The following is a 19,187-nucleotide window of genomic DNA, read 5'->3' on the forward strand; positions in this document are numbered from 1 at the left end:
CTTTAAACAAAGCCATTGAAATTGCTCCTCCTACACAAATTATTGTTCCGAGTATCTTGGCTATACTTGTCAATGCCTTCATGTTCACTTCCTCCAGCCTAATGTTATTAAAAAAACATTTCAATTTGTAACGTTGAGATTTATTTTTAAATCTGGTCCGGTCCCACCTGATTTTCATTTTCAGTTTTCAGTAACGTCCAGTTTGGTCTGGTCCGGTCTAGTCTTAGACTGATTTTCACCATTAAAAAAAATACTATGTATATAATTATTGGTTACCTCAAGAGGGCCGCTATCAAGAAGGTAACGGCTGGGATTAGATTTGAAGTGGCACTAGCCATTGACGAAGAAGCCAAGAATAACCCTTCGAAGTACATGCTCTGATATAACACGACTCTGTTCAAAATGGTCGTTGTTAGTTAAATTAGTTGTAAAAGTTCTATACATGATCCGATGAATACTCCTTATTAGGCTTGGTGTTAACAGATGCCTTGTTTAATGACTTCGCCTTATATTATGTCGAATATAAAGCCAAAAACGCTAGATTTGAAGTACCAAGGAAATAACAAAAATTGGCTTACCCAATGAAGGTGGTGACAAAGATCAAAAGGAAGCTTTTGGTTGTCATGGTTGATACTTGCCTATTAGACTGCCCCCTGCCGCAAAAAAAATAAAAAATAAAATAGTATCGTCTTAATTCTTCAACATACGCAAATGAAATGATACATATTCTCATCCGAGTTAATGAGATGGTATTACACAGACTCGGAAACAGATTCCGTGTGACTAACCCGGTGTAAAAGGCAAACGGGGAGATAAGCAAGGTTGCAATAGCTTGTCTGTAGAAAACGAAGACCCAAGGGCTCATGCCTTCCAAAAGGGCAGCCCTATTTATAAGAGCCATCACCGCGAATACAAGCTCCAGCGATGCCATTGCTATTGCGGGCGATTGATCTTCCCACCATCCCATCTTGTTTTATGTTTTCAAACTAAGATTAAAGGGCCACAAATTTTTCAACTCTTATGAGTTATGTTAGAAACTAGAAAAAACAGAAGGTTGAGAGATTACATTTATATAATCAGTTGGTCACTATAAAGATTAAAAACAGACATATTCGTCTAAAGATTAAAAGTTTAAACAGGTTATACAATATCTCACATCCATAAATGAGACAAAACTTTTTGCTAGTCCTTAGGCATAGTACCTTGTCTCATGTATCATATTTGATCTGTTTTAAGTTTAAGATTGATATACGCGTTTTAAACAAGACTGTCTACAATACAATACAAAGCACTTTCTAGTTGCAAAGTTGCCTTCATGAAAAATAAATACTCAGAGAAGTCTAGACACATTAAATGCGGCATTATATTATATCTCAACGATATTCATGTCTTTGACAAAATCAAAACTTCTAATGAGAATAAAAGTTTGTAAAATGAATATCTAACCCGGTTTGAAATACCCGAATTTATAAAATTCGAAAATTTTGTGAACCACGCCTGATTCAACCAAATCGGACTGGTTTACAGGTTTGTTTTTATATACTGAAAGTGAAGATGTTGGATTTCATAAACTAAAAGTATTGCAGTTCTTTTTTACATTAGCTTTGCCACGGTACCCTTGAAATTACAGAAACGATTAATAAAACAGCTTTGTAGAAGTCGACGTCGCAAGATAATGGCCATATACACAATTAAAAATGCGATCACAAGAATGTATGTAATATTTTCTATGTCTTGATTGTGAAATAAATCAAAATGAATAATCGTCATACTGATTAGTTTACAGATTTACTGGCTCTCCTGTGTGATGATGCACGTTATACACAGCTATATTAACAGCATTTACAAATCTCTTTGAATTGGCAGATCTTCTATACAACCTTAGTTGACTTATTTTGATAAACCATAGAACATAAATTCTGTATTGACTCGGATTTTATTCTGGAATAATCAAACGATCCTTAATTTTACCTTGAAATTTAATTTTTTTGAGGAGTTCGGTAAGGAATCGATAGAGAAACGTACATGCGATTCATGTCGGAATCTTCCATTGATTAAAGGCAAATTTCTCCATCGACTCATGTCGGAATCTTCCATTGATCAAACCATACCCGTCTACAAATCACAACAATTTATCGTATGATCATGCAACTTTTAAAGATATCTACCTGTGGTCGCAATTTCACTAATGCTAAACAACAGAAAACTGACAACGATGACTCAATGATAATATTAAAAAAAAATTACTGAAGTACTATTGCTGTCAACAAAAAAATGATATGTACTTATTTTTGAGGTAACGTAGTTTTACAATGAGTTACTGATGAATTTACACAACTGTTTGTGTACAATGATATCCTTCATATATTTTCCACTTAATTTGGATAATCCTTGTCACAAATATAACCACCAATAACAAAGAATTTGTCCCAAAATGATTTTGGACATATGCAAAGTACTTCAGTCAGCCCCCATTTACGTAATCTGCTGTTGATTTTGGTGCTCCGCTGAGGTAAATTGATATTACTATTTTGGATAACTTATACGGAGCAGTACGTTATATTAGCCAGCCCGTTGAAGAAATCTCAGGCCGGTAACATGTTCAAAAAAGACAAAGGACACGAGGCTTCCTTACGACTTGAACAAACTTGAAGGTACCTGGATTACATTGAAATGCAACTGTCGTAAATAGCCAGCACTATTGTTCTATTAACATGCAGCGATTCTGGCACCCCAGACGGATAACAAACACATGTAAGTGAAAGAAAACTGGGTTATTTATCATAGAAGAGGGGGGGGGGGGGAACCCAAAATATCCCGTATTGGGTCATACGGTAAACCGGGCATAAAAGTGCTCAGCCTGGGTTATAAGAACTGATTTCCCGGAGTTTCATCATTCATGTACAGAGTATTAATTAGTCAGTTGTGAAACGGTCTCGTATGGAAATAATATCAAATGAAGATTGTTAAGATCATCATTAGACTGTGACCCGTATCAGGAAGTTTCGTAGAAAGTAATTTTTATGTTTAAAGGAAACTACAAGGGCAAACTTAATTCTCATGAGTTTCAAACTCATCAGGTCAAAAAAATTACCTCTCAGGGACTTTATTTGCTAATTTAAGTACCCCATGTAATGTTTAGTACCATATCCAGCCCACCGCTCAATGAGATACTAGATATAACCGCCACAAGTGGTTGTGGCGGGTGCCATGCAGTATCCTGTTTTACATGTCTTGTTAACAGCCATAGTAGGGTGCTTAATACTACTTTGAAAACTGAACAAAACACCTAAACTTTCTTCCCTCTCAACTCTACCCACAAATGCACAATCCCAATCGCCAAGATTTAAAGGGGGGGAAGGGGACAAGGCATATATATTCAGGTTTGTCGGTAAAGCTTTCGCTATGACATATATTAACATACCTTCACATGATGTGGCATGATTTTGATATCAAAAGGTACGTGAAGCCATGCTTCAGGAGGATAAAACAAGAAATTTTCTGGCTTACTGGTGTACACATCCGCATACTGATGGATATGATAAGCAAACGCAGATTCTTGGCCAGTATCAGTGAGGAAAGTGGCACCAAAAGTTTTGTTGAACATTTCCTTCATCGTGCATCGTGACTTTTGCCTTTCGTCGTTAAGCTCTTCCAGGAGTGACTTGTATGCTTCGCCTTTTTCTGAGCTAACAACAGTTGCATGCAATCTACCAAGAAGTTCTTGAAAGATATGGAACTTTGCCTGTATGAAAACCCAGTCTAAGGTTTAATATATCATAAAACTAAAAATAAGAATGAGTAGGAAACCATAGAATGTATACCATGTTCATTGGACATATAACTTAAGCCACTACCATTCTTAACAAAAACAAAAGGATAACGGGGGAAGAGATTTATGTAATATGTTAAGAAGGTCATCCTTATATATCTAGCTCATGCTATAAGGGATCCGCACGTTCATCATTTTCTTTTCTTATGTTTTGTGGGGCTGTTCCCTCTCTAATGGAGCCAAAGCTCGCTATTCTCTGGATATGAAGACAGCAAACTAGAACGGTTCAATTATACCATTTGCACTTACTATACTGTGAAATAGCAAAAAGTCTATAATCTATTCTTAACAGAATCTTCATTATGAGACATCTGAAAACAAGACCAATAATGTGTTTTCCCAAATGCAGAGGTAAGGCTACATACATATGATCCATCTTAACCCGTCACAAAGAAGCCTTTGAAATTGAGGAGACATTCTTATGCTTTACATAAGGATGTTGAAGGACAAGCAAACAAACAGCAAAAGCAGCCTAAGCTAAAGGAGGCAAAGTAACGTGCTTTTTCGCTTGAAGAGATAACACTAGATAGACACTACTCTTGAGTGATTAGAAAAAGTTCTCACCCTGCCTAGGCAATGTATTCAGGTTTTCATCATGTCCCATAGCCCCATAGTCTAAATTGCTTTAAAATGGAATTAAATAAGCAGATGCGAGTACAAAAGTCCATTAGCTATTAAACAGAAGAGCAGTTGTGGCAAAAAACCACACGTCACAGACAACAAAGAAACAATAAGACCATGCACTGGAATGCTGTGACACGGAAAGCTAGGGATTCACAAACTAAATTTAAACTGACCAAAGTACCAAACTACGTTCATTTTCTTTTTCATAGGCATCAAATACAAGGTCGTATTCTTTTGCTCAAGATATTTATGTTAGAATACAAACTTGTGCGAATTTCATATGTAAGAATCAAATTTTACTGACACCAAGAGGTAACCTGTAGAACACTGTGAGCCAGAGATGCAAGTATCCTCCTAATCTTTAGACTCTTGTTAAATATGTGTAGATTGTGTACTGCAGGAAACCTAGTGGAACTATGGAAGCACTTGAAATAACAAATAAGGTAACCCTCTTTTCCATTGAATTCTTTACCCTTCTCTTTATGGCTCGTTCCATTGAATTTATTTTACCCGTCTCTTTCGACAAACAACTGATCGTAAAAATTGACCTTATTCTAACCACTTCCATCCTTCCTCTACTTCCAAATAAATATCAAACCAAAGGGCAAAGGACTGAGTGAGACAGAGGGAGTAGTATATAGTTGAATAGCACTGACAAACAAGATAGTTTGATGATCAGTTTGCAACAAATGAATCAAAGATTGCATTTACAATTCATTACCTGCTCAAAACGATAGCTATCCTTGTTCTGAGTCTGTATTTCGTTCTGGACCAACAAAAAAATCACAGCAATTTATCAGTATTATCTACTACTAGATATCACATGTATTCCAAGATCAGTGATAAAAAGTACAGGATAATAAGGATAAGCATAAACCACATACCTCCAATTCATAAATGATAGCAGCGGTACGCCACCCTCCCTTAGAAGGTCCTCTGAGATCGCTAAACAAATGGTCACCAAAGTATATAACCTAAATGTTCAGAAAGAGTAGAGATGAGGGAGCAGAGGATGAATGTATAAAAGAAAAACAATAACAGTTTGAGGTTAAAAATTATTGAACATTCCCTTCAAAATCGAACAAGCAAAAACAGTAGAATACAATCCTAAACATACCTCAGGACCACGCCACTTCGTGATTTGTAGAAAGGATTTTAGGCATCCATGGTAATATATTTTATTAGGAAGAAATTCATCCACCTTGGAAAAAGCCAACCTGTCTCTCTTCGTGTCATAGCATCTGCGACATGGAACTAAAGAACATATCACTAAGATGAATAAATTACTAGAATTCTTCACTACTACTGCTAAATTTGGCGCCTGCGAGGGTAAGCCACAGAGAACACTTGAGAATGGAAGAAAAATAAAGACCAAAAATCACAGTCTCATCGATGATTGCTGAGCAGAAATAGCCATACAGATTTTTATTGTTGGACTAAGCTGGATGTGACAAGAACAGATAGATAAATACTCAGAATGTACAACACTTTGCTATAAAGAACTATTATAACTGCATATAAAACATTGAACAATATGATTATAGGTCATACAAGTATACAACCACTTCCCTTCCCTCACTTTAGGCAGGCTCTTAGGGGCACTGGGGTTTGGGACTAAATGTTATTGTTGTTGTTGGTTGAACAAATGATTACAGCTTATCGTTGTTGTTTGATAAGAATACCAGGAAGGTAACTCCACTTCATAGAACATTTAAGTGTGAAAATTAGAGATTGGAAAATTCAGCATTAGGGTCTTATTGGTTCCTATTCTCACATTGATCTCACATAATTACCTGTGTGCCAGGATCTTCACAGTAAACCAAATAATTAACAGGAAAAAACGAAGGAACGAAGGAACGAAACTTATTCAGACTGCTCAAAGAAGGAACCAAGCAATGTACCCATGAAAGAGAGGGATTCATTGATTTATCAGGCTTTAAACCTACTCTTAATACTTCGGTCATAAGCAATTAAGAGCAAAAGGCAATTACCGGAATGGACGCTCCGATTTGTAGAAGTCTGGCTTATTGGCTTTAGCAATGACTACATCAAAAAGTTCTCTCCAAGATTCTCCCGAGCCCAAGCAATCCTAGTGAACACATTTGAAGCGCACCAAAGTAAATGTTTCATCATTCTCCACATATACATATTCAAAATGATTGACCATACCATTTAGCCAAACAGCCAAACACACGAAAAACAAGTTGATCAGATAGCAGGGCCATAAATAGACATTGTATCCTTGCAAAGCAATGTAAATTTAGACATTGTTCCTTAATGACGCGAACACATTCCAGACAGTCATCACAAGTTCACAACAGATGAGCTCTGCTGAGAGGAATGATATTACAAACACAAAAAACATTCCTAGAAATAAATAAAATCATCATAAAATAATACAGGTGTGAAAAAGAAAATTATGTCATGGGACTACAATAGACTATAATCCTAAATATCACCAGAATGAACTAGAGAAACATCAAAATAACAACATGCTACCGCAGTAGAACTTCAAATCATCATGTCCAAAGCACAACAAACCAAATCAGCATTAGTGTGACACGGACGATAATTATAAACTGAAACCATGCCTGATAAAAACTAATTTCCCTCTTTTTCCCCAGTAGAAGTGTTTTGGCCGTAATGTAATAAGAAAGAAGCAACTGAAGGAGCCAAAACGTCTCTTCAGCCTTCAGATGATCTAATTTAGTTTCCTCAGGATACATGTAAAAAGATTGCTTTCCAGACCAACTTTCCCCCACCTTCACCCCACACACAACAACCCATATGACAAAAAAAATAAGACAAAAAAAAGTTGCAAGTTTCTCTGAAACGGTAAAAGCCTATCGGGCACACAAAGATGGCATAGAAAGGACAAAAGCTAGCTAGCAGTAAGAATTACCTCTAACAGAAAGCGCATGCCTCCATCAACAAAATAAAACGGCGAGTTAGTCAGCAAGAATAATTTTTTTCCTTTCTCCCTCAGCATCCTCAAAAAGCAATACAACTGATCCTGGTAGATAGCAAACACAAGGCACAATAAGAAACAAAGATATTAAAGGAAGGATCTTCTTCTCAACTCCTACCACTGCCACATCATTTTATGTCAGAACATGAGAGCCAATACTGACAAAAAATTATCTTCAAAAAGGGAAAAACATTCCCATAGTGTTTTTAAATGTGGGACGTACAACTAACATGCATGTACACATGTGGTCAACTTTTTGGGTTGAGAAGAAAAGAAGTTGCTCTTATTTTAGAATGAATTCGCGAGTAACCGATGCTTCTCCCCAAGAGGCTCCTTGTTAAGGAGAATGAGTGTTTGAAAGCAATCACTGTGATTGCCCTAATGAATTCTATTGGCATATGATAATAGCAAAACCCTTCACCTAAGAGCATCCGTATATTGAATGAGAAGAGTAGTAGTATCAAGCTTGATAAACAACTATCACAAATTACAAAAAATCACCAATTGTTTGGCAGAATAGCAATATCACTTACATTTTTAACGAGGTACTTATGAGGATCAGCAATTATTGCTCTGTGAGCCAATCCACTTTTGTGAACATGCTGAATAGCATGAACGATATCTTGATAGACATAAGAAGCATCAAACTCTAGTTTTTCATCAACAAAGTGTTGCACAACGTCTGCAATCAAGCATGCCTTCAAAGTAAAAAATATATGAAATTTCAGAAATAAAGTTCAAGTAGGACAGAAACATTAAATAGACAATAGATACTCCATTGATTCAGGAATACATTCCATATATTCATAAGGAGTAGAAGTACCAATACTAGTTGTTTTTCGGGTTTTTTTATTCCTTTTTTGTACCTCAAGGACGATTATAAAAGAACAAAAACATAAGAATTGCCTGTACTTCAACTTCTTTTGTACACATCGAATACATGAACGTATTTCTTAATGAGAAGCAGTACATACTACATAACTATTTTCATAGTCGATGATGCTATGTAAGTTATGTAACGCCAACTTTAATTTTAATTAGAAAAGGGAATACCAAATTAATAAAAAAATACATAAGCCAAATAATAAAGAACCGGCTACTGCCAGGGCATTGTATATATAATATAAACATACAAACATATGGCTATCTTTTTTCGAACCCAAATTAATATTTACTGACTTCATACTTCAAGTATAACAAATTGATTTTTTTCCCGTCTTGTACAATCTCGGGATTGTTTTTCTTCAAAAAGTTACTTTGTATTGTACTATTTTTGCTAATAATAGCTCTAGATGATCCAAATTAATAATCATCACAGTTTTTCATCATATTCTTGTCACAGAAAATTTAGGTAGGAACTATCACATTTAAGAAGCATATGTCAAGACAACAAGAGGTTTCCTTTCAAAATAGGAGCTATGAATTGCCTTCACAGAATCACAGATATTCAAGAAGTTCATTTGTGACAAAGAACAACTCTAGAGACAGAGCCTTACTACAGTGATGACAGGAATAGTATCAACAAAGGTGTTCAATGGCCCTACAATCAGACAAAGAAATAATTACCTCACTAAAGCAGAAAAAATCCATTAAACTAACAAGCCCACGTGCTTGGTCCCGGCCAATATGTCTTGTTCCATATATCTCTATTATCTCCTCCCGGCTAAGCTGCAATAAGTAGAGAATTGATCATAGCAAATGTCAGATTGCATAAATCAGATTTGCTACCCAGAGTAACTTAGATGAGTTGGCAGCATATCACATAGTTTGGTGAACTCACAAACATGGCACAAATCATATATTAATCCATTAAACTAACAAGTCCATGTAAGATAAAATAAAATCTGGTGGATGACATTACCATTCTTGTCATGCTATTAAAACTCGGTTTGAACTTGAACTTAGAATCAGTCATTGGGACTTATCATGGTCGTTGCCTCATAAATAAAGCCATTGCCGCCTCAACATGCAATCGTGGTGACCTTCAAAACCCCAGTAATTCTATCACGACCCAGGTTTAATGATTGACGAAGCAATAATTTTTTGTTTGGTCACTTGTTGTACATAAATATATGACCAACTCAGAATAACCTTGAAAAGACATTCTTATTCTCTCCTCTTCGTATGTCCCACCAGAACTCCTCATCCCCTCTACCCTCATGAGTTGAGGATACTGGAGATAATGCTTATTAGTTATTAATATTTATCACTTGATTAATATATGATTTAAAGAATTTCATTGAATGGGCGGTGCTACATTGAATTTGTGTTTCCTTTTCCAGAATTTTCGATTGGAACATATTCAAGAATTCATCCTCCCAAAAATCACTAATGCATAATACTGCATCCTCTTCCACAGCAAGGAAGTTTGATCATGCAGGCCAAGCAAGGACAGCAATAAAGTGACTACTGCCAATTAAATCTTATTTTAGTCTGCAGAACCCAGTAACCCTTGGCATACATATAGGTCATGTAATACTTTCAATTAAACTTGAGTTTTCTGAGAATTTTACCTTTTTTACATTATATTTTCAGTAAATTGCTCATCTAGTTTTACAATTAGATATAAACTTAATTACAACTGCAGTTACTTCTCCACAAGAATACTTTTCAGAGGAAAACAAGGTTCATACACGTATAGGCAGTTTTCTCTACAAATACTCTGTCAGATAACTTTCATCTCGGGTCATTTGGAAACAGCCTTTTGGTGTTGCTAACACAAGGGTAAGGCTGCGTACATCTGACCCCCCTCCCCCTCCTTTTTTTTACCCTGCAGGAGCCATTGTGGCTCAGGGTATTGTTATTGTTATATACTATGTCAGATAACAACAAAAGCAGCCCCATAAGACAAAGCATAACCAAAATATCAAAACAAACTTAACAAAGGGTAGCTATCCCACCTTACGACGACCAAAATAGCAGCCTTCAGGCTCGATTGACCCAAAGAAATCCAGCTTCAAGAGGCACCCTTTCAACTTGTCATAGTACAATCCCCTGATAGGGAAGGTGTGGTCATATTTGAACTTCAAGCAGCTCTCTGGATACCTAAACTAAAATAATAACAACCAACATGAGGTTTCACTGAAGTTCTGAACTATGCAGAGTTAACAAACGTAAAAGTCTACCCTACCTCATTGACCAGATGCTCCTTAGCAAGGTCATAGATTAGAGTCTGTAAATGATCAGAGTAATGTGCGAGAGTATAATCATAGTCGAAACCATAAACTTGGACATCATCAAGCCTCAAATTCTTGTTCACATATATCCCTACACATTGAAGATATTACACACATCAATCCCATGATCCAAATTAGCCATCCAATTTATAACACAACAAATAGTACTTCCTACGTCAAAAAATGAGTATAGTAATCATCGTTAGTTTGTGTAAGACTGTTGTATGCGAACAACCAATCATTAACTCATTCATAAAATAAGGTGTGTCACATGATATGAGCCCGTTGTATGTGCAGTTATTTGCCAGTACTCATTCTAATTCAGTTCGTGATCAAAAGTTCAACAACTACAAAGCCTTAATCCCAAAATGATTTGGGGATTAAGACTTTGTTGACAGTTTCCTTTTCAAATGAGTTTAATTTCAAAAATTTATGCTAATTTGTCAATTTGTATTTGCGATAAATGGTTGATCCACACATTAATGTGTACAACGCTGTATTTAGGTTGCTACATATATGGTGGTGTATATTTTTTCAGGTAGTGGACGCGTCAAGTCTAGTTCGTGTATGTGGGAGGTATATATGTTCAATGAATTAAAATTTACACATACTAGGAGTCTCTAAGGGTTTGTTTGGATAGCTAGATTTGGAGGGAAAGCGAGGGGAGGAGGAGGGAGGGATAAAGTTTTCCTTATTTGGTTACTAAACAGCCTTGGAGGGAAACTAAGGGGTCCACCTTTCCTTCCTTCCAGCCCAACCAAAATATTGTTAGCATAAGATTTGGAGAGTTAAGCGTTTTACTCTATAACCCTCGCATCCCCTCCCCTCCCTCCCTTTTCGTCCCTTCCATCCTCCTCCCCATCCCCTCCTCTCCCCTTCCCTTCTAAAATATTATCCATCCAAATACACCCTAAAAGTAGTGGGCTTTTCCTTAAATATAGGACCACCTTGAGGACTTGTTTGGAGACCAAAATTGGAGGGAAAGCAATAGAAGAAAAGGAGAATGAAGTAGGGGTGTTTGGATATAATTTCCCTCCAAATCCTTCAAATGATGGAGGACCTTGTATTATGTATCCCTCCCAACAACACCCCCTCCCCCCCACCCCCCCCAAATCCTCTAATCCAAACAATCCCTGAGAGAAATTGTAGTGGTGTGTGTAGTAAGTAGCAACAACAAAGAGTGAGTATAATATGACATCTCCATCCAGTGGTGGAGCTAGGGGGCGAGGGCCCGGTTGAGATTTTCGAAATTTTTAGTTAAAATTTTCGAATTTTTTTAGTGTACCTTATATTATTAGTCATCCGCCCCCCCTAAAATTTTTTGCCCCCCTAAGCTCAAATCCTGGCTCCGCCACTGTCTCCATCTAATATTTTCCGAGTGAAAAGTCGTACTCGGGTTCTTAGAGTTTGGTTGAAGTTGTCAAGTTATCCGTAACCTTGTATTTGTGAGACGATATTACTAGTGGAGTTTGTTCACGTATTAGGACTTCCGACAAACCACTTTAAAAATTGTGTTCTTAAACATTCATACAACTATTTGTGCCAACTCTAATTTCCCCAAACTCATTAATGTCAACTTATTAATAATCAAAATAACATAATTACTCAGTACTCAAAAACCATAATTTTAAAAAAGTATACCATTAGGGTTCATCCTAGGCATAGACTTGAGTGCCTCAGGAATAATCGAGAAACTCCGCTTTGCAGCATCAAATTCACGCCGAATTCTAAAAACCTCGTCGTCAAAATCCTCGGTTTCAACAGTCAACACTTTCTGATCACTGTAATGCCGGCAGAAACTCCCCGTCAATCCTGAAATTCAACAATCACTTATCAACAACATAAAAAGAAACAATCGAATTGATCAAACTACAAATCAAATAACTCGAAAACATGAAAATTATGGCAGCGAATAGCGAAATTGAGAACCTTGAAGTGAGGCGAGACGATGAGTTAGAAAGGGGCGGAAAGTGGGACGGAGAATCCTGCGTAAGGAAGCCATGGGAGAATTGAATTGAATTGAATTGAACTGAATTTAAGGAGAGGGAAAGTGAATCAAATTGGGGAATTCATGAAATTAGGGTTTGTAAATGAGGTTGTTAAGGTAGTTAGAAAGATGTAAAAATGGAGGGAATTTGTAGGCCACATATTTACAAATATATAGGTGGTTGGAAACACAGGGAAATGACGGCAAGTGATTTTGTGATTAGTTAAAGACGTGTGTGATCAAATATGTAGTGTTTGCGTCACTCCACATCTCTGCAACTTGTGAGTTATGTAGTGCCGAGGCTACAACTCATAAAATTGGTCCGATATGAATAACTTGACTATTATGTCTAAATAACTTATTAATAACAAGCTCGGTAATGTCTTAACCCGACCTGATCTTTTCCGAACTCTTGCAAATCCGAAATAGCACGGTCGAACTTAAGTAGCTAATTTAAGGTTGTATACTTGACATAACTGAGATGACCCAGGTTTGGCGCTTGTCTCGGCACAATATAAGTTGGGGAAATGAAGGAAAAAATTCTTCTACTCACTAACTATCTAACTAGTTAAATCGAGCATGTTTTAGGTCAGTGGTTAAGATATGGCTAAATTACACACACTTTTGATTAACTAGTCAATAAAATCCAGCAATTCTAATTACACAATCTTACTGAAACTAGCTAAATTTTGAGTAGTAAACTTATGATACAAAATTACAAAGGCAAAAGACCAACAAAATATGGCACAAGAGTCAGTTTGACAGTGAAGTAGTCATACAGCATCAACCACCTTGTTAGTAGAGTCCTCTATCAGTAACGGATGCTCCAAATCGTTATCTAATAAGCGTGTTTGCTCCTCGGTCACTGAGCATGTTGTAGGGTTTTTTACCGGCTTGAGGTCTGTATTTCCTTGTGCTTCTTGAGCTTTACCCCATAATACAATGTATAAGCCAATAATCACCCCAACCGCGCCTAATAAGCTGTCGGTTTATTCACAGAAGACAAATCTAATGTTGGTTAGCAGCTCAGTAAAGCAAATAATCCGTTTAAAACTGTCGGTAAAACTGTTGAAATACCTGCCAATGTAAAGTTGTTCATGTAGAAAGATACATGCCAAGACGGTTGTTATGATGGTGGCTAGAGGAGTAAACATTGATGAGAAAAATGGACCTTTTTTCGATATACACCATGCTTGAATGAAGAATGTAACTCCTGATCCTACAATTCCCTACAATTAGATTTACATAAGGGTTTGTGAAAACATTATTTGCCAAAGTGACGTCTTGTGTCCAAATAAGGCTGACATAAAGAGTAGAATTCATACAGAAAAGAAGCAAGAAGACAGTTCAAGAGGTGAAGTTAAATTCCACGCAGCAGGATCCCGCTCTGTAAACAATGCAATAACCGCAGCTTGGATGGCTGCCATCAGCGACATCCATGCCGAAAGAGATAGAGGATCAGGGTAGCATCTTGTAACCTCAGCCTGCGCATTCAAATAGTCATAATCGACAGACGAAACTAGCACATAAAGCCGTGGATTTTGATGGTAATGCAATATGAATATAATACCTGAAGAATAAGCCAGGCAGACCAACAACACATGCTTGCCATTAGAATCAAGCAACCTAGCAACCAAGTTTGATCACTGCTTTCAGAAACCTGAAGATCTGGCAAATCGGTTAATTGTGATGAATGTTCCGAATTCAGTATCTTTGGCCCTCTTAGCAAAGTTATTGAAACTGCTCCTCCAACACAGAAAATTGTTCCTGTTATCTTCGCTATGCTGCTTAACCTTGCTACATCCACTTTTTCCAGCCTGAGTTTTGACCCACGGGGAAAATTATGTCTCGAAAATTGTATCAGTCGACTGTGACATCGATCCAAAAAATAAAAATGTCGGCTTTTAGTATTTGTTGTTTACCTCAAAACAGCAGCGAAGAGAAAGGTAACAGCGGGGACTAGATTAGAAGTGGCAGTCGCAATTGATGAAGAAGTCATGTACAATCCTTGGTAGTAGAGGAACTGATTTAGTACCGCTCTATTTACAAAAGCCACAAATAAAAAAAAGTATCGTTTGAGTACTGACATATCACCTGATAACGCCCTATCACTATTCTTACGTGTAATGAAAAATTAGAGAGAGCGTACCCTATGAGAAATATCAACAAGAAGGTCCTCAATTCCATACTCGACCTCACAAATTTTCCCCTTCACATACAATTTCAATGATAACTTTGTTAGACGTTAATAGGAACAACATTATCCTAGTGTTCGACGTTCCATAGATTAGAGGCATACCTTGTGAAATAGTAAATCGGAAACATGACCAAAGCAGAAATTGTTTGCCTATAGACAATGAACACCATAGGACTCATGCCTTCCAAAAGAGAAGCCCTATTTAACAGTGAATTCGTTGCGGTCACAAATTGCAAGAACACCATGGCTAATGCAGGCAAATGATCGCCCAAATATGCCATGATTATCTTCTTTGCACCTCTAATTTTCAGCAATGTTTGGATCAACGTCATTATATACTAGAGTACAAGTACTTGCAATTTGTGAAATACTAATATTTTAAAGGAAAATACCAAATTCAAACTAAGTAAAATATGATTAAAATACAAAAACACATTCCTCATGGTATGGCATGTGTGTCACGATCGTGGAAATAGTGTGGCTTATGTTATGTCAACGGGCCAGCTAAGTATCATCATCTGTTGATGACTTCCAACAAAAAACCTTTTATAAACTATAAATTTGTATGTTTTTGTTTAATGAAATTATTGTCAATGATATGCTCCTCCGACCCAATTAAATACCCTCATAAAAAATAAAATAAAAGGCGAGCAAATAATTGAGACAAGTTTGGTTACGCGTCCAAGTTATATGTCATGGATAATAAATGACAAGCTTGGTTACGCGTCCAAGTCATCACTTAACGCCTAAAATTGAGTTTAATTGACGGAAAATAAAGTTTAGGGGTGCACTTAGTGATAATGACAATAATTAGGGGTACCATGTATGTTTTAGAAAGTGTAGGGGTACCACGTAAAAAGTCGAAAAGTTGAAGGGTACCATGTAGAATATCCCTTGTTAATATTAATCAAATTTGTGTTATATTAATAGTGAGCAATTTACATCCTACGGCAGACTATTTTATCAAATCCATTCCCCTAAATGAAATGTGAGAATAGAACATGGATGGACCCCTTTATAAAAAAAATTAAAATTTACACTTTCAACCACAGGCTGACACATCAGTACTGTGGTTGTTCTTTTAATAAATAGGATTGGCAAGTATCATCCCACTTGTGTATCCTTACTTCTTAAAAAGGGAGAACTTGGCTGCACTGTAGCAATGAATAGTGCACAGCCAAGTCTCTCCTCTGCCGTTGGATTTTCTTTTTTGATCCCCTCCCTCCATTTCTTTTTAACTTACAACCTTACCTTTATGTCTTTCTCTGCCTATTCTCCCATCCACTCACTCTCATCTCACTCCTCAATCACTCATCATCCATCTATCAACTTCCTTTCCTAAACCTAACAACTCTAATCATCAAAGATCTCCAAAGGTATTTACTCTTTAGTTCGATTTTTGTTCATGTTTCGCTTTGATTTCGTTATTGTTAGGGTATAGTAATGATTTTTTGTGTTGGAAAATAGTTGTTCCTTGTAGTTTTGGGGCTCCTTAATTCTTCGATTTCATTGTTTACGTTTAGGGTTTACGAGCACACGGTCTTTCAAGGTATATCTTCTAATTCCATTCCTGTCACTTATCATTCCTTTAATCTCCATCGTCGTCCTCCTATGTAGGTGCTGCATTGCCTCTACACATACTAATACTTGGGTATGTTGTCTTTAATTTGCACTTATATTACAACCATGTTGGATTAATAGCTAATGGTGTTTTTAGTTTTTAACATATTTTTCAATTGGATTTGGTTAGTAGCTTAATTTGTATTTACCTTAATGTGAACGACTTTATTAATTACCTTAATTGATCGTTTATCATTCGTTTATTCTGCATCATCCTCGTCCTATGGGGCTGCTGCCATTGTCTCCACCCAGAATAATACTTGGGTATGTCGTCTTTAATTTCCACTTAGTTTTTATTTATATTGGATTAATAGCTGATGATGGTTCTAATTTTTACATTTTTTTTGTTTAGATTTGTAATACTACGGTTTTGTGAGTCTCTGGGTACTCTATCGAGTAGGCCTTACTCTGTCGAGTAAGGGTGTGTTGCGTTTTAAAAATAGTTTCTGACCTGTTGGGTACTCGATCGAGTAACGTTGATACTCGATCGAGTAAGGGGGCACTCGATCGAGTAGCCGGTTTACGGGGGATGATTTGTCGGGTTTTGTTAATAATGCGATTAAGTATATATTTAGTTCCGTCACTTTTCTTTACACAATTTTAAAACCTAATTACTTTCAAAAAGAGAAATCAAACTACGTTCTTCGCATCAATCGCATTGTTGGCAAATCCCGGAGCTTAGAAGGTCGGATTTTACCTTTCTTTATACCTTTGTGATCCTTGCATCGAGGGTAAGATCTACGTACCGTTTTTATAGTATTTCGTTAAAGTTGGTTAATACCCTAATATTGGGATTTGGGGGTTTTGTTGTATTTCGTGATTGGTAGTGATTATATGTTTGTATGTTAAGAGGAGGATTCGTAGAGGAAGCTTTTTGATATCAGCTGTGAGACCGTCTGATTGTGTTGCTTTCCAGGTAGGGTTTCCCTACTCAGTATTAGTCCCATAATGCATTGTTGGTGTTTCGTGATTGTTGAATATTATCATATTGGTATTGTGACGGTTGTTGATTGATTGCTGTTTGATGGTTGTGATTGTTTGTCTCTGGTTCTCGAGATGCGTTCTCGGCTGAGTGAAGTCACTTGCGGGAGTGGTTTCACGCCCTAGTTTCGCCCTCCGTGGAACCCGCCACGGGAGGGGATGTGCACATTAATGGGACAGGGTTATCGCTCGGTACGATGAGCGGGGATTTGGTGGGTACGGTTACGGTCCCCCACTGGCAGGGCTGGTCCAGTGGACAATCGGTGACGGAGATTGATTGGAGTGGGTGTGATTGTGTGTGTGACGTTTGAGCTGCTTGTTTACTGTGTTGTTGGTTTATATAAATTGTGTGATTAGTACTGACCCCGTTTAATGTTTTAAAAACTGTGGTGATCCATTCGGGGATGGTGAGCAGTTATTGAGCAGGTATGAGTCGAGTTACATGGGATAGCTGGGATGTGCCACCGTCTGATGATAGAAGTCTTCCGCTGTAGCTTTAGTAGTTTAATAGACATTTCATTTAGCTGATAGACAGTTGGTTTTGAGAACTTGTAATCGTATTTTGGTATTTGGTTTTGTATTGTAACTTTTCACTAAAGTTATACTATTTAAATGTTGTTTCGTTATTGTCTGATGAATATCATTGCCTCGGGTAACCGAGATGGTAGCATCCTTATACCTGAGTGGTACTGGTAAGGCACTTGGAGTATGGGGGTGTTACACGATTGGTTAATTGTCATTTCTACATTTTAAACTCTTTTATTTGTTTGCTTTTGGGTGTGCATTTCCAGTTGGGTTGCCATTTCTGCTTCGAAATTGCTCCTCCGAGTAGAGTGAAACATGGTAATTGGAATGTTGGGTTCTTTGCTCACTTGGTTGTCTTCTTTTGCCTTACTGATTATTGAGTTCTTTGTTCAGGGAAAAGGGTTGTCTTTATATTGAAAGAATGAAGCATCCAAAGATGCCAGCTTCAATGGAGAGCATCTTCTTCTTGACGGTCGGGTTGTCAATGTGGCTTTGGGAATCGAGTCTTCACTGTCCTGTACCTACCCATCCATTACCAGGGTATTGTCTTATCCCCTACTTTCTCCCTTTCATTTCCTGCTACAGTTTACACATTTAAAGTTGGTGTCAACATGGTTGGTTAAAGTGATCTTCTGTTTGATTTGACCCATGATTTTGACCGATGAGTTAAAAGTGTTGTAGTGTTGATTGAGCTTGTTTTCTTTTTTTCCCTGCGATGGGGTTATCGTTGGTCGGAGGCCATCCTTTTGTTATTGTGATGTGATGAGAGTTGTGGCCTTCCCTTTAGTGCTTTTATATTCAGATTGTCCTTGTTGTGATTGTCGTTGTCGTGAGCTACGAAGATCGGGAGTATAAGGTGATGACGGGCCCAGATTTGAGTTCCTAGAACAATTCGTCAACCAGCTTCTCACTCCTTTCACCTAAAATTCCCACTTTACTTATTCACGCAACACAACCATCACCAAACATCCATCTCCAGCTCGACCACTATCCAACGCTATCAACTACAACCACACACGAAAATAAGCTTACAAATCCTTTATTGCTTTTATATTTAGTTTGTCTTTGTTATGATTGCAGATGTTGCGGGCTGTGGAGATCGGGAGTATAAGGTGATAGCGGGCCCTGGTTAGAGGTCGTAGAACAGATTCATGGCATTTTCTTTGTGCTTTGTTTGTCTCTTTATGAAATTTAATCCAGCTTAACTGAATAACCCATGATCTTTGTTGGTCGTGACTGTTGATTGCCATGAACTACAGGTTAGAGTTGCCCAGTTG

General features: G+C 37.3%; 2 protein-coding genes across 2 annotated transcripts; both read right to left on the reverse strand.

Annotated features, from left to right (window-relative positions):
• Nucleotides 1–2,227: 2,227 nt before the first annotated feature.
• On the reverse strand, nt 2,228–12,778 carry LOC141597201 (uncharacterized). The gene is made up of 13 exons (XM_074417572.1): nt 12,530–12,778; nt 12,242–12,412; nt 10,555–10,691; nt 10,325–10,474; nt 8,991–9,092; nt 7,958–8,122; nt 7,359–7,469; nt 6,448–6,545; nt 5,574–5,697; nt 5,341–5,430; nt 5,178–5,222; nt 3,425–3,745; nt 2,228–2,658 (listed from the first exon to the last, which is right to left on the reverse strand). The coding sequence occupies exons 1-13, from the start codon at nt 12,600–12,602 to the stop codon at nt 2,632–2,634; spliced, it is 1,614 nt and encodes a 537-aa protein (XP_074273673.1). The 5' UTR covers nt 12,603–12,778; the 3' UTR covers nt 2,228–2,631.
• Nucleotides 12,779–13,208: 430 nt separating this feature from the next.
• LOC141595825 (WAT1-related protein At4g30420-like) lies at nt 13,209–15,168 on the reverse strand. Its single transcript, XM_074415788.1, has 7 exons — nt 14,887–15,168; nt 14,737–14,796; nt 14,510–14,626; nt 14,158–14,404; nt 13,913–14,071; nt 13,665–13,816; nt 13,209–13,568 (listed from the first exon to the last, which is right to left on the reverse strand). Exons 1-7 carry the CDS (start codon nt 15,114–15,116, stop codon nt 13,361–13,363), a joined length of 1,173 nt encoding a protein of 390 aa, XP_074271889.1. The 5' UTR covers nt 15,117–15,168; the 3' UTR covers nt 13,209–13,360.
• Between the last annotated feature and the right edge of the window lie 4,019 nt (nt 15,169–19,187).

The sequence above is a fragment of the Silene latifolia genome, chromosome 8 (genome assembly GCF_048544455.1).
Source record: "Silene latifolia isolate original U9 population chromosome 8, ASM4854445v1, whole genome shotgun sequence".
NCBI lineage: Eukaryota > Viridiplantae > Streptophyta > Magnoliopsida > Caryophyllales > Caryophyllaceae > Silene > Silene latifolia.